At 41.7% G+C, this 16498-nt stretch overlaps 1 protein-coding gene across 6 annotated transcripts in view; it reads right to left on the bottom strand.

The window, feature by feature from the left end:
• Positions 1-1898: 1898 nt before the first annotated feature.
• ldb2a (LIM domain binding 2a) overlaps positions 1899-16498 on the bottom strand; it is a 101307-nt gene continuing 86707 nt past the window's right edge. Inside the window, exons 7-9 of one of the 6 annotated variants that reach the window (XM_030396255.1) lie at positions 14680-14733; positions 13220-13371; positions 1899-3839 (exon numbers count right to left, since the gene is read on the bottom strand). In XM_030396255.1, coding sequence (XP_030252115.1) covers positions 3609-3839; positions 13220-13371; positions 14680-14733 — 437 coding nt within the window. In that variant the 3' untranslated portion in view covers positions 1899-3608. The remainder of the gene's footprint in view (positions 3840-13219; positions 13372-14679; positions 14734-16498) is intronic. The other 5 variants (XM_030396257.1, XM_030396256.1, XM_030396258.1 and 2 more) reach the window with 5 other exon arrangements.

Genomic DNA, 16498 nt, shown 5'->3' with positions numbered 1-16498 from the left:
GAAAATAACAACACAAATATCGGCTCTAATACCTTTTTGGGCTAAATTACAAATTCTGAAAGCCATTAAATTCACAAACTAGGCCAACCAGTAGGCCTGCTACATTCATTATAATCGTTATTACATGGTATTGAATCATTGCTTGTTTTAAATATTTGAATGAAAGGTAGGGTGAGTTCTCCCTTAACTTGTATTCTGTACTTTAAATAAAATGTAGACCTGTTTCTGTTTTTATGGATCTTTTTTGCATTTTTACTTTTACTATAAAATGTGTTTTATTTTCCATTTTATCACACAGTAATTACATCATTCTCTCGCTGTCTTTATCTTCAGTCTATGTCTTTTTTATGTGAAGCCCTTGGTGCATTCTTTGCGCTGCATAACTGGTATGATGGTGCTATACATGCCATAGAAATAAAGTCACAAAGTATTATTATTAATATTATTGTTATTCTTATTATGAATATCATTGTCATACTTAATCTACAGTTGTTATATAGGACAATGATCTTATATATTTAATATTAGTACAAAAAAAGAAAATGTAATAAGCATATAGAACTGTAATAAGCCTTAATTCATTAAAACAGTGATACAGTATAATTAAATGTTGTTGCAGTACACAGCTGTTTCCTCTTGGTGTCGCCAAAGCTCCATCAGATTGTCTCCGATGTAAAGTTTACCCAACAACAGCACCGAGGCTGTTTCTACTCAGTTATCTGCTGGAGAACTTTGCTGGGTTGTGCACGCTCCAGGTTTTACTTTACTTTTTAAAAAACAGGCAGGTAACTCAGGTGATCAGTGGCTTTTAACAGGCCCAGGTAAGAGCCGGTACAGGGATGAACACAGGGGAGCTCCTACAGACCAGCTCACCTGCAGAGGTGGAGGAAGTTTTCAGATATTTTACTGGAGTAAAAGTACCAGACTGTAAAAGTACTCTGGCTCAAGTGACTGTTGTATTATTATATATTATATAATTACTTGGTTGAAGTGGAGCTCATTTTGAACTGTTCATCTAATGATTAATGTCATCATGGATTCATACACTTGTTATTGGTCAAGTGACTAATAATAAAGCTGACAAATAAGAAAAATGGGTTAGTATCAGTCAAAAGTGCCATTAGAAGACTAAAATATATAACATTTTAACTCGTAACATGTTCACATTTGCTGACTGCTTAGTCAACGGTCAGCACTGCATGAGCATAATTAAAGTGTCATCTAATCGTCCTGTTATATCAGCAGAAATGTTCATTTTGTATTCAATTTTAAATCCGTTATCGACCGATTCTGACGACGTGTTCACTTTATCTTGCATCCTTATAATCTACATTATCTGTGGTTCATCTGCAACAGATTTCTTCCAATGTGATCATTAAACAGCAGCTCTGACGAGACACTTTTTCCTATTTATTTTTTTAGACTGATGCCAGAACAAGATGTTTATGTTGGGTCACTTGATCATTTATCATAAGAAGTCGTCACGGATTCAGCAAATCATTTCCTTTTCTCTCCGACTGACAGCAGGAAAATGTAAATACAGCACAAATAAAACACTTCAGTTAAGAAATGTGTTGAATGAAACTGTACTGTGCTCCCAAAAGCATCAGTCAATTCTACTTAAAATGTTTTTAAATAAAATAAAAACACTGATTCAGATAATAAGAAATAAAAATAAAAATGTGTGTTAAAATTAAAGTAACAAGATTAATTATAAAAGTTGAATCTGAAATGAGGCTAAATCACTTTTTCCAGTCTGTTGAGGTGGAGGTGAGAGTGTCAACTTTTCACTGACTTATCAAACTACTCTGAGTGAACAGGTGAGAGTAAATAACCCAATAAACACACACACACACACACACACACACACAGCATGCAACCAAATGAAATGCGACACCTTTGTAAGCACGGTTTATTGGCACACATAATGGTAAAGCATACATACCAGACATCAGATATGACACTGAACACCTCTGCTATATAATGTACAAATGGTGTCTAATTATACTAGGCTCAAACATATTTAGAAATGTGTGTGGAAGTGTGCTTCCTTACAAATGCACAAATAAATACCCATAAGATCCAATTGTATAAAGACATATGTTGCTGTCTTCTCGCCCATTTTTAAAAGCAAAGTCCAACAAAAGAGATCAGGGATATAATATCAATTCAATTAAAGATTAAAGAACAATTGTGAACACAAATACAGGGATCTCAAGCATTTCTGTGTGGTGGATGGGATTTTATCTGTGCCTTGTTTTTCCAAATGAAAGATTGTTTTCTTCTTTTCAAGACATGTTTGACTCTGTGGCTTTGGTTCTGCACTAGCTAAAGAAGACGGGAAACATTAGAGAGAGTTAGAGGCCAACCAGCGTCCATCCAAACCACCCAACAGAAATCTGAACCTCCTGTACAAAAACAAAACAGCTGCCATATCCAAACTGGTTTCAGTGGCTGATTTACAGTGGACAAAATAGATTCCACCTCTATTTACAGAGCTACAAACCTTGTAACAGTGTTCCCAAACTGATGAACCCAAAAGGAAAATCAGACTGATGTGTTTTTTTTTAAAAAGTACATATATCAAACAAAATAAAAATCCTATAAAATCATGCAGGAAAAGGCTTAAGTATCAGTTTGGGAGTAGGTCGTTAAAGGGAAAGAAGTCCAATTTGTCGAAGAGGGAAGAAAAAAAAAATCAACATTAATGCATCGATGCGTGTCGGCAAAAGTTCACATACTGATCGGCAAAATTACGACGTGATTGCAAAGGATTCTGAGAGAAGCAAAATACCAATAGACTACGAACACAATCAAACTGGTTTGCATGAAATCACAATCTGTGACGGCCGCAGTAAAGTGGAAAAACAATCCAAGGAGACGATTCTTTCCCTCGTTTGAAAGAAGTCCAGAGCGGTAGAGAACTTTTATTTCCTCTTAATTGGAAATGGAAATAAACAGCAACAGCAGAAACAAACTGACAGCCAACTGAATTTCCAATAAAAATGCAACTGCCTCAAACGATGTCTCATTTGTCTCAATGTGGTTCGATGCTTCCATTGGCTGTTAAAAAAACAACTTCTCCACGATGAGCTCGCCATTTTTTCAGACATCTTGTTTGTTTTTCTTCTTCTTCTTCTTTCCCCCCACTGTCTACTGTCAGCATGATGACTTGTGACCTGCAGGTCAACCAATCACAGCCGGAGTGTTCCACCAGACGGGACGTTTGAATCTGAGGGTCCGAGCAGGAGAATTTGAGCCGCAATCTTCCCACTGCAATCTTGAAAAAAAATCCTTTCTATTTTTACATTATAGCTGCATACGTACGACGTGTATGCATTTGTTGTCTTTGACGTGTGGATATTGCTGTGCAATGCTGCCAGTTCCCAGTGTTCTCTGAGATGTTACAGTGATTCAGAGAAGAAGAAAATATCCAGCGGACATATTTTGGCTGGACCTGCCACTGGTGAGTTTGCAGTCGGGGGGTTCTGATTCAGTACAATGTTATGAGGCGTAGAAGCACTGCCATCAGGGGAAGAGGGGAGGTTAAAAAGTCCAGTCCACATGGAACCGAGGATCTGCTGTTTTCTTCTTCTTCCTCTCTTGTTTTACTGTGAGGGCTGGGGCGCTGTGCTCTCAGGCTTGCTGTCCTGAGCGGCGGGGGGTTTGCTGCTCCAGGGGGCGTTGTTGCCCAGAGCCGGGGAGCTGTTGAAGTCGTCCTCGTCGTCCAGGCCGTTGGTGGCGTCGTACTGCGTGTTCTCCAGACGAGTGATCAGACGCTCATCCTCGTCGCCGAACTCGCCGCCCATCAGGGTCGGCTCGCCCACCACCATCACGTCCTGGAGAGAGAGGCAGACACAAAGGAAGGAGGTCACAAATGTTGCTGTAAAAATGTTTAAGCTGTGTCGCACTCCAAATCCACATTTCATCTGCTTTTTGAATGCTGGCTTTACAGGTGCAATATGTAAGAACTTGTCGAACTCCAAACAGTACATCACTGCAGTAACCGCTAACTGCTGCTAACCAACTGCCGTTAGCTAGTTGGCTCAGTTAGCCATGCAACTAGCAATCGAGAGTGGGACATTGGGGTATGTTGGTGTTTATACTGCAAGTACTGGAGCTTTAGACTAGGACGGGACGAGGCTAGCTGGTTAGCATGCTAACGTCAGTAGATATCTCTGCAACACACAAAATCAAAACAGTTATTTCTTCACATTCTGTTGATCATTTTTGTCGATGTTAAAATAATGTTTTCAGCTTTAATTTTCCACACATTGCACCTTTAACATAAAATGAGGTCAACGCTGTGTATCATATTATTTTCCAGGATAAAGAAAAAACAAACTTGCGTATTGCTGGACCGCTCTAAAATGTGTAGTTTTTCAAATGGGGTTTTGAATGGGTTTGACTGAACAACACCATACTGTCATCTTTTAAACTGTATATAAAAAAATATATATATATCGTTTGTTTTCTTGATAAACAGAATACTTTTCACTTATTTCACTATAAACTCTAGACTGACCCAAATTATTTCAACAGTTCTTTTAAGTACAATTATTTTGCTGCATGTCCGTATCATTTCACCAGTATCGAGTCATTTTTTCCTGACATTCAGTGTTCATTTCTTGTCCTTTAGGTTTCCTTTCTTGTACTGTTCCTTCTTTCTTCACCAAACTCACTTTGGTTTAGTTAATCAGTCGCTCACTCGGATTAAAGCTGGTACATAAATATAATTAATTCCCAAACAGGCGCACGAGATGTGTTTTCAGTTTTGTGCGGGGCGTCCGTACTTAGCCTCGGGGCGATTCAAAATTAACATGCTAAAGTGAGAGAGAAGTCACCAGAGAAGAAATTAACGCATATCTGTTTCATCTAATTCTGAGACCAAACGCACCATCTGAATATCAAGCGGACGCACATCCACCCAAAAAGTACTTATAACATTTGCATTACTTCAAATAGATGAATATGCATGTCGTCTGGTTTCATGTAATCTGGAATTTAATCACCCGCTTATTAAAATGGAGGGTTAAAAATACTACAAGGTCATAGAGGCAAACGTTACAAGACTTCAGTCAGCAGCTCGTGTGTTCACAGTTCTTTAGTTCTTTAGGTTTTCCCCTGTTTGTTCCTGACGTATGATTGAACTTATTTTTTCTAGTTTGCTTGTTTGATTGTGTTCACATGTTCAGTCATTTGTACTTCTGATATTACGTCTGTATTGTATTTTTATATTCAGGACCCAGAAGGCTTCCAGTGGAGACCTTTGAATAAACGCACTGTTTGTGATTTGTTTGTGTGTCCCAGCTGAGCGAGGATCACCCTACGACTGAAGGTGTGTATCATAGTGTGTGTGTGTATTATAGTGTGTGTGTGTGTGTGTGTGTTTAGGACAGACGACGGTGCATCCAGTGAACCCTTCCATTCGGTCGCCCCCTCTCGAAGCACTCTGTACAAATGAAACCTTCCCGTACAAAAAGCGGATTCCCCCAGCGCTCTGTGCCCGCCCCAATCAATACTCATCATGTAAGACATATTTCAAAGAGATGGCCCTCTGAAGCGGGTCACAGCAGGGACGGGGGGAGATTTATCGGTTACTCAGCGTTATCTGTGACTGTTGTGATGTGAAGGAATCTCTTTAGGAGGGTGTGCTTGTTTTAAATTCTCATTCAGGTCAAATTCCTCCACACTTCATGAACAAAGTGAATCAGATTCAGTTGACAAATAATCACTGGAGTGTAATTTGTGAATTCAAACGGCGATCGATAAGCTCTGAATCACGGCTGCGTTTCTTTGTGTGCTGCTGAGTCTGTGAATCTCATCTTCCTTCCTCAGCCCAGCGCCACCCACCGCAACCTGGGAGGAAGCTGTACAGTTAAATGGAGCGCACGCTTCACTGGCCATGTGTGTCAACGCTGCTGGCTCGGGAGATCTCAGCCATCTCCTCTGCAACACACACACACACACACAGACACACAGAGCAGACAAACAAGCGCACATACACTGGCACACAAACCCAGATTAGCTTACTGTACAATCACACTCTAACACACACACACACACACACACACACACACACACACACACACACACTGAGAGGAGCACTTGAATGCAGATTAACCCTCTGTACTGTACACAACAAACACACTCTTAAAAACCCCACAGAGACGAACAAACAAAGACAGAACAAACACAAATCATCAAATACGGCACGCATTCATATAAACACACAAACAAAACTAGTCGCAAACAGCCACAAAACTCAGAACACACACACACACACACACACTTGGATGAGAGGCAGTTTATTTATCCAAGCCATCCCCAAAACCCCCCTAGCGACCACTTCTACACCCCACTATGCCTTAATCAGGCTAATTAATTTAGGTGAGCTTTTCAACTAAATGACAATATCCACACTGATTTGTCAATTTGCATAGCTAATTAAGTCATTAGCTAAAAACGTGCTGATTGCCAACAAGCCTTGCATTCACCATCTGTTCCTGTGAGGAGGCCTGTCAACCTACCTCTGGCCAATTTTGGGCCAAAAAAAAAAACCCCATCCCTCAGACGATAACAGCTGGTGGCTAGTCTGAGACTGGGGAGCGCTAATTGTGAGCTAATTAATACTGTCTACTCGTCTACTCATCTCGTTAACAGTTAGCTTTCGCGCTAGCTTTGAATGGGTTGACGCGGCGATGAATGCCTCCATCTTCCCTTCATTCACAGAGCGGTGCCATTAGCATATTTCTAGATTAGTGGTGAGGAGCTCGGAGGACATATTTCTCCCTCAGGCCTCCGAGACAACAAGTGGGAAATCTGAACAGACATGGTGGGATTGTGATGACGAGACCGAGGCCAGAGAACAAAGTTCACCAGCCTTCCACCCGTTCTCTGCTCAGATGTAGAGAAAGGCAGACAAAATCGATAGCTTAAATATTGTTTTCTGTTAGTTAGCTTATTCATTTGTGATTTGGTTTCATTCTAAGGGGTCATCCCACAGTCCAATGGTCCCGCAGTCCAATGGTCCCACAGTCCAATGGTCCCGCAGTCCAATGGTCCCGCAGTCCAATGGTCCCGCAGCCCAATGGTCCCACAGTCTAATGGTGCCGCAGCCCAGTAGTCCTACAGCCCAATGGTCCCGCAGTCCAATGGTCCCGCAGTCCAATGGTCCCACAGCCCAATGGTCCCGCAGTCCAATGGTCCCACAGCCCAATGGTCCCACAGCCCAATGGTCCCACAGCCCAATGGTCCCGCAGCCCAATGGTCCCGCAGTCTAATGGTCCCGCAGCCCAATGGTCCCGCAGTCCAATGGTCCCACAGCCCAATGGTCCCGCAGCCCAATGGTCCCGCAGTCCAGTGGCCCCGCAGCCCAATGGTCCCACAGTCCAATGGTCCTGCAGTCCAATGGTCCTGCAGCCCAATGGTCCCACAGTCCAATGGTGCCGCAGCCCAGTAGTCCTACAGCCCAATGGTGCCACAGTCCAATGGTCCCACAGTCCAATGGTCCCACAGTCCAATGGTCCCGCAGTCCAATGGTCCCACAGTCCAATGGTCCCACAGCCCAGTAGTCCTACAGCCCAATGGTCCCGCAGCCCAATGGCCCCGCAGCCCAGTAGTCCTACAGCCCAATGGTCCTGCAGCCCAATGGTCCCACAGTCCAATGGCCCCGCAGTCTAATGGTCCCACAGCCCAATGGTCCCACAGCCCAGTAGTCCTACAGCCCAATGGCCCCGCAGTCTAATGGTCCCACAGCCCAATGGTCCCACAGCCCAATGGTCCCACAGTCCAATGGCCCCGCAGCCCAGTAGTCCCACAGTCCAATGGTCCCGCAGCCCAATGGTCCTACAGCCCAATGGTCCCACAGTCCAATGGTCCCACATTTCTATGACATTTTCAAAATTAGGTCTTCTGTTGTATTTCCCTTCAATGTAAGCCCTATCCTCCCACAAGATCTTTTGGAAGAACTTTATAGTAAATGAAAGAATGAATGAATAAATGAATGACTGAATGACTAATTTTATTTCGATCATCAGCAGCAGAAATTGTCACAATCACAATCATTACGAGAAAAAACAACAACAGCTGATCGAAAAGGGTTAGGGCCTCATTTTGAAAACAATGTTAGAAATGTGGGAACATAGGCACGCTCCCCATTCTGACGTCATGAAATATCACTTTAAACATGAATCTGGTGACACTCAGCTTAAAGCACATTTGTTCCTACTGAAGATGTAAATCTTCAATCTTAATGTTAAAATGTAATGCTCACAATTATACAAATGTAAAAAAAAAAAAAAGGAAAGAGCAGAGGTTCAGTGCTGACATTAAACAGTGGGGCACTGTAGTTCAGCTCATGTCACTCACACAGGAGTGGAAATTTACTGGGACTATTCTATAATAACACTTTATACTCAGGATGCTGTTTGTGTTATAAAATTAATCCAATGCTCAATTTTCTATTAAACAAATGTTATGTTGTAATGATGTCAGCTGGCTAATTTATGTAATTCTAACAGTTTTAGTGACATTAATGCAGCTTGTTCTCAGAGGAACAAGTGTCAGGAGGAGTCATTGTTGGTTTTGGCATTTTTGACGGATTTGTTGAGCAGAGGGTCCAAACTAAATCTTAATGGTGGTCAAACACCTCCTGTGTTGTACTGTAATGATGCAAGAGTAGTGCTATGAGATGTAACACTCAACTATCTTTAATTACAGCTGTCTACTTCAGCCTTCATAATTCAGGATCCTACACAGTGATGTCATAGAACTGGAATTTCTGATTCTGATTCAATAGATAAATATCATTATCTCATACCATATTCCTGAACATGGGGGAACATACATAACACTGAGGGAATAATATTTCAGATTTTCATGACAAGATGAAAATAATAATGTTTGTGTCCTAAGTTTGTTGACCTCTGGAGGAGTTGGTACACAGCAGCAGTGTGTGTCTCAGAGAGGAGACTGTTAAAAGTGTCGATACTGCAAAATATGAGTATTGCAAATTTTCAGCATCGATATTTTGATACTTGACACTAACCCACTTATTTCAAGAGCAACAGCGATATACATTAAATTTAAAAATAACTATATTTTCAGGGCCAGCAGTCTGCAGTCTGACCAACATATATCCAACAAAAAACTCTGTCGTCAAATTAACTGTCGTCAACTCTAGAGCAAGAAGACTTGAGGATATAAAGTCATGTTCTTTTGCAGCATGCAACATAAAGGGCGTTGTCTGTGCCCACACATTTTGACTGGAGCACGAGTTTATGGAGTTTTTTTTGCCAGACACAAACGCAGGCGTTTTAAAGATGTGCGACTCCGTCTCTGCAAAAATCATCCTCAAAAGATCTTTAATCTGTGCTCTACCAATTTTACATACAACGGAAGGACAGTTAATTACGGCTGTAGTCCATTAATATTTCTTGCACTTGAATCAAACACAGAGAAACTGATGAGAAATAACTGAACAGAACCTCAGAACCTGCCGCTGCTTGGATAAAGAAGTGTTCAACACTGAATTCAGGCCACTAGAGGTCAGTGTTGCACACCCTATGAGCCCCCCCCACACACACCCACCTCCCCACCTTTCTTCCCTGCACCTCCTCTCCTCCAGCCGCTGGTAACCCCCCCTTCCCCTTGCGAGGGTCCACTCCTTATTGTCATTGGGCTCACGTAGGCTTGTGCTCAGCCACAAACGAACAACTTCTCAGACAAAGACAGCAGGCGCACAACATATGTAACCAGCATGTTACCAGCCACGCTGCCAGTCTTTAAGAGGCGTGTGAATGCACGGCATGAGTGGTGTGTGTGTGTGTGTGTGTGTGTGTGTGTGTGTGGGCAGGGATGGTGTGGAGTGTGTGCATGTGACAGAGGAAGGGGCTGGGGGTGGACAGTGTGTATACAGATATCGGCGATAATGAGAGCTGGCACGCAGCCAAACTGCCTTCCAGAGAGAAAACAATCGTGCGCGCCGCGTGTTCATGTGTGCGTGATGTACATTATATATGTGTGAGACGGGTGGAAGGAGGGAGGAGAAGGAGGGAGGAGAAGGAGGGAGGACAACACATCTGAACAGATGATGAGACAGACAGACAGTACAGTGTGTGTCTGTGTAGGTGAGAGAACGACGGGTCCTTTTTTTAGAAATGCTGCCAGAAAAATGAAGTTTTCCAGAGTTAAGTGCCGAACAGATGAACAACCCAACCTGCTGTGAAACTGGAGCCTATCCACTGTTAAAATCATTCAGCTGAAGTGTACACGAGGAGCTTCTCTAACCACGTCCTGATATTCAACCCTGCACGGTCTGTACTGTACCACCGACGTGTCTACGTCTGTTTGAATCAGGAAACATATTTCACATTTTCAATCAAAACAATGAGGACAGTGAAAACATGTTCACTGACAATTTATACTGTTGTTATTTCTGACTTTATCTAATTTTGTTTGCTTATAGCAGCAAAAGCATGAAAAGGTAAGAAAGGTCTAAACTTTACTCAGAGCACGTGTTTAAATTCAGTGAAGCACTGTGATCTCTGTTAATCTTTGAAAAGGTTGAAGGTCTTTGGACTCGTTCAGTTTCTTGACAAAGCTTCTTCAGAACTGAAGATACCAAAAGGAAAAATTAATATAATAAACTGACTGTTAAATATCACATTAAAATAAAAAAATCTGGTGTTGAATTGACGTGCAGAGTTTCTGTTTAGCAAGTTGTTAGTCCCAGCCACCTTAAAGGTCTGTTCAACTTAAAGCAACATTATGTAGAGATTGGCATTTTGTGCACATTAGCGCCCCCCCACAGTTTGAGTCCAACACCACAGTCGTAAATACAGATCCCAGGTCTGTAACAATTAAAGTAAACTTGTATGTGACGCTGAGACCCGAAGAGACGCCACACACACACACACACACACACACACACACACACACACACACACACACACACACACACAGTCTCTCTCTCCCTCCAGGATTGTGACACTTCTATATAATGTGATAGAGTGTACTGATGATGCATTGCAAATGTTCAATTATTCAGAATCAATCTGTATTGACAAATCTATATTTTTGACGGCACTGCTTTGTTCACTTCCTACAGTGTTTTTTGAAAACAATCAGTGACATATACAGGTCATTTCTGATGTACTGCACACACACTGAGGCCTGTGAGACATGAACACACACATTTAATGCCAACCTGCTTCTCTTCACTGTAACTTTGAGCATCAGCACTTTAAGCTGCACTGGAGCGACCCGTGCTGCACCAGCGTGGCCTCAGAGTAGTGAATCAGATGCAGTTGTGTAAATATAATACAGTATGTGTGTAATGAGCAGCGTGTGGAACAGGTAGAGAACCAGAGCCTCACAGCAGCATCAGATCCTGGAGGGAGCACCAGGCATGTGGCGTCACACTCAGCTGTTTAAGAGGCCATTCAACCTCTAACTGTGTCAAGAGGGCTGTTACAGAGACATGAGGCCGAATCAGACGCCGGCTCCCTGAAACACAGCATGCAGACGAGTCACCGGGCCGGAGGTTTCATCAGGGTTACACTCTCTGAGCCACAGCGTCTGATCGATATACATCTATTGCTGATACTTGTTCTCTTTCTGGATGTGGCAGCAATGTCACGGAAATGATGTCATAGACTTATCATAGATATTTATTCTTATTTCATATATCTTATCTTAACGACCTATCCATCATTTAAACATTTAAATAATGTGATGATGTGATTTCTGTGTTGTGTACATGAATTTAGGAAATCTTCTCCTTGAACTCAGTATAATATGTGTGCATGTACTGTAGGTGAAGTAGAAACTAATACCTGTGATAATGACTGTAACAGAGGGGTGTAGTGAGGAGGTCAGCATCTCCCTCCACACACAGCCGACGGGATCTTTGCACCGGATTTTTGGAATATCGCTGAAAATAAGCTCTGTGACAAACTGTCGTTCTGATTAGCCAGTTGTTAGCGACCGCCGCTTCTTTACACAGAGGCTCTTTATAATTAGTTTGTGGGACATTTAATTATATATTTTATATTGGAGGAAAAAAAAGTACCAAAAATCTCGAGCCTGAGGAACCTGAAGTGCAAACACACTGAATGATTTCTGGGTTTCGGGACTGTAAACTTCACCACTCTGTGTCGCCGTGTCATTGTTTGTCTCTGTGCACTTTCTCTCCTGCTGCTTTTGGATGTTTGTCTTCATATGTAGGTAGTTTGGAGAGTTTTCCACACCTGCCACTACAGAACTGATCAGCCTAATGTGGGTGATCAAAACCCATTCTCATGTATCTGGTATTGTTTCTAATGATCACATTATTAATAACTACTCTAGTTAATTCTAATAGCTCTGGTTTTAGCAGCCTGATATCTGATCAGACAGATGTTTCACTTTGACCTCCACAAACTCATCAGAAACAATTCACCAGGCGCTGACTGAGCTAATGGATTCAAATGTCTGCAGTTGAACAACACATGAAGCTCTTTGGGTTGTTTCACTGGAGCCGGTGTTCATCCAGCGCTCTGTACATCCAGTTGTTTCTAACGAGCAGAGCGTCTGAGTGGAAGCAGACTCTGCTGCAGTCCTCTGGGCAGCGCTGAGTTCAGTGTCTCGGTCAAGGGCACGTTGAACAGTGGTGGCTGGAAGAAGGCCGACAGTCACATTCCCCACCCACATTTTCCCATTTGGTCCAGAGATTCAAACCTTTGTTTTGTTTTTTTTCCTGATCAAACCTCTGGGCTTGGTGAGGTCAGCTGGGGCTGTTTAAGACAAACACATTGTGATGAGAGTAGTCAGAAAGAAGCTGCTGGAAAACTACCTGCAGGTAGTAACGCTGCTACCTGCTCAGAGGAACACTATCACCTTTACGTGTTGTTTCTAACTTTAGTCGTTCCGTTTCTTCTTCCTGCTTTGATGATTTTTAATGTCGTTCGTGTCGCTCTTTATCATCTCTGAAGTGTTTTCTCTTTGTCTTGTGGCGAGATGTTTTCGTACAAATCCCTGGAGGTTTCTTTGTCTCACTGCACAGGTTTTCTCTTCCACCCTCCCCCTGTTTTTCCCTCTTTTGTGCAAATAAATTAAACCTAATAGCTGCAATACCATTAGGAATATTTCCTGCCTGTGTGTAACCCTGCAAACATGCATGTGGAGTCAGAGAGAAAAAAATAAAAGAGGAGGCAAACCGAGTGGAGCTGATGCTTACAGGTACCTGACTGGAGAGGCTGAAGTTGGTGGCGGGGCTGCGCTTCTTTCCTGCGGTGGTGCCCACGCTGCTGTTGGCGCTGCTGGCCGAGTTCTTCCGTTTCCTCCTCTTCGTGGTTGTCTGTCGGGCGGGCTCAGCTTTGGCACGACCAGCAAAGAGAAACAGAGGCAATGCCAAGAACATAACGCATACAGATGGAGACAAGGTGTCGGGTGTGTGCTGTGTGGAGAGCAGAGCTGCAACAATTCGTCCAGTGTGCCTCAGTCATGGTCGTCAGGCGCCTGTCCTGCCTGTTCTAAATGTCGCACTGACACGAAACACCAAATTCAAATGAACGGGTCGTTAAGAGGCTTCAGCAGAGCTCGATGTCGAGCTGATTGTCTGATCAGATGTGTTCAGAACATCTTTAACACGCAGGACAAGGACCCCGAAGACCAGGACTGAAGACGCATCACCAAATTAGTTTCCAAAATGTTCAGAATCAATTAATCATTGAAGCTGATTTTCAAATAGAATTGTCAAATATTTTCTGGTTCCAAATGTGTTGATCTTTTCTCTGTCATACAGGACAGTAAATAAAGAGTCTTTGGGTTTTGGACTGTTGGTTGGACAACAGAAGCAGTCTGAAGGTGTCACTGTGATGATCCACTACATACAGATTAAATAATGAATCGCTACATGGTGAGAATAATCTGCAGATTAATCGATAATAAAAATAATTGTTAGTTGCAGCGAGACAGTGTCAGTAGAAGCAGACAGACGGCATCATATGTTGAAGCACAGAGTCATGCAGACAACACGGTAGGAACTCATGAACACATCAATGCATGCAAAGCAAACGCACACACACGCACACACACATGCACACACACACACACACACACACACACACACAAAGACAGGTTACAGACACAAGGCGACTCGTCTACAGCGATTCATGCTTTGTTTTCTTCAGAGGTGAAACTGTACGAGCGTTAACATCTCCCACGACATGCACTAGTAAGAAGGAATCCTGCTTCATTTGCATAAATGCTCAACAATGGACCCTGATGCTCAACGTGATGTAAACTCGTTAATGATTTCAGAGCTGCACCGATTTCAGCGTTCCTCGATAGAATGAGCCAGATTCAAACTGCTCTTCATGTTTGTCCTGCTGAATATAATATATAATATATAACATATAATATATAATATATAACATATAATATGCTGCTTCACTGTTGCATGACTACAGATTTGATTTGCTGAGCATGAATGTGCTTTTGTTCTGATCGATATGTTTTAAGTCAACACTTCTTTTACATATAACATGTATTTGTTACATCACATTAGTGCTGTTTAAACATGCAGCTGAGCATCCAGGACGAACGTACACACAGAAAAATGTATTTCAGGGCATTCCAGCGAGCACGACGACGCTGCTTATCATAAGACACTTGACGGCATGAGAGAGAAGATACCTTTTTTGTGATTTGTGGGAAATATTTCCGTTTTGAAGTTCTGAGGGTGTCCAGCTGAAACCGGAGCCAAAATCAGTTTCATTTTATTCAGGTGATTAAATCATCTCTTTAACAATTTCAGACAGAATGAGACCAGAGATGACAACAGAGAAAAGGAAGAGAATAATTGAACATTCAACGTCATACAGATGCTACTTAACACCACTGGGAAACTTAAGCTTAGATGAAAGATGTTTTTTTCCCAATTATGAGCGATACATAATTCCTGAAGGTGCAATTAAATCACAAGTGAAATCATTATCATTAGAAGATGTACTGACGCAGGTTAATAGAGATCTAGGTGTTTCTAGTATTTACAAAATAATTTATGTCGTGCATAATTTATGAATACATGATTTCGCAAATTCTGCCAACATTTGTTAGAAAACATCTTTCCTTTTAATCTCAAGAGAGACAAACACACACGGCTGTGATCTTCAAACAGATGCCTGAGAATGAAATACATTTCTGGAGCTTCTTACTAATCACACCGAGGGAGATGCTTTCATATTCAGTTACACCAACAGGCGACTCGTGATGCAAACACAACTGGAACTGTTAAATCAGAGGAAAACAATAAAGGGGAATTTTTATCAGCATCTTTTCTCTCTTTTGATTCCTGACTTTGACAGACGTGTGTGCAAAAAAAGCCGGCCCATTGTCAGAGACAATCATTTCTGTTATCCGACCGGTTTCCTTCGATGCTGAACCGGTGACGCACTAAAATCACTTCCATTTCCACCAAAAGGACTTATCAGAGCATAAATGCGCCTGTGGCTTCCTTCCTGGCTAAATCCCAACCAGTTTCCAAGCTAGAGAAGAATTACAGGAAAGGGGAACAACACGCAACCAATAAGGAAAACCACAGTTCCAGCTGAACTGCAGAGTTCATGTCAAAATAAAGACAAATGACACGTAATAACCCCGAAAAACACTTTATCTAAGGGTGCAACACACTGAGGAGGCCTGACTGAGAGAAAGCTTCATACGTACTTTATTAACCATCTTAAAAGTTACAATTAAGATGATTAATACAGTAAGTATAATATTTAATAAGGTAAGTATAAAGATTTCTTTCAGTCAGGCCTCCTCAGTGTGTTTCACCCTTATGTAAAGTGTTTTTGGTTTTTTTTTCGTGTCATTTGTCTTTATTTTGACATGAACTCTGCAGCTCAGCTGGAACTGTGTTGTTGCGTGTTTTTCCCCTTCCTTTAATTTTCTCTAGCTTGGAAACTGGTTGGGATTCAGGAGAATTTATGCTCCAAAACTAGCATTTCTAACATTACACAACAATAAAGAGGAGACACTTCAGGTGAAAAGGGTAATTATAGCACAAGTTTTCTGAAAGGCTTAAATACACAAAAAGGACTTTATCTGATGAAAATACACAGATTTGTAAGAACAGGAATCTCCATTAGATAAAGTTCATTTTATCTGCATGTTAGAGTCAAAGATCTTTACAGAGTGAACTTTGGAAATCTTTTTTTTTTTTTATCACTCCATAAATCAGAAAATACTGTCAACAGTCCTGAAAAAACTAAAATAATAATAATAATAATGTTCATGATGTTTTTGGAGATAAAAGGTGAAATAAATCAGGCTGATGAATGATTTATGAACAAACTTTGAGAAAATAGTTTCAGGAATAAAACTGGAACGTTTGTTGATTTCTGTCTTTTAAAGAGAAGTAATTCCATTTACTCTGAGTCATAAACAGACATGGGACTGCAGCACTGAATAGTGCTGAGGGTGAGAATTCAATTTATTGATATCACCATTA

The sequence above is a fragment of the Sparus aurata genome, chromosome 18 (genome assembly GCF_900880675.1).
Source record: "Sparus aurata chromosome 18, fSpaAur1.1, whole genome shotgun sequence".
Classification (NCBI taxonomy): domain Eukaryota; kingdom Metazoa; phylum Chordata; class Actinopteri; order Spariformes; family Sparidae; genus Sparus; species Sparus aurata.
This window is presented reverse-complemented; position numbering and strand designations above follow the sequence as displayed.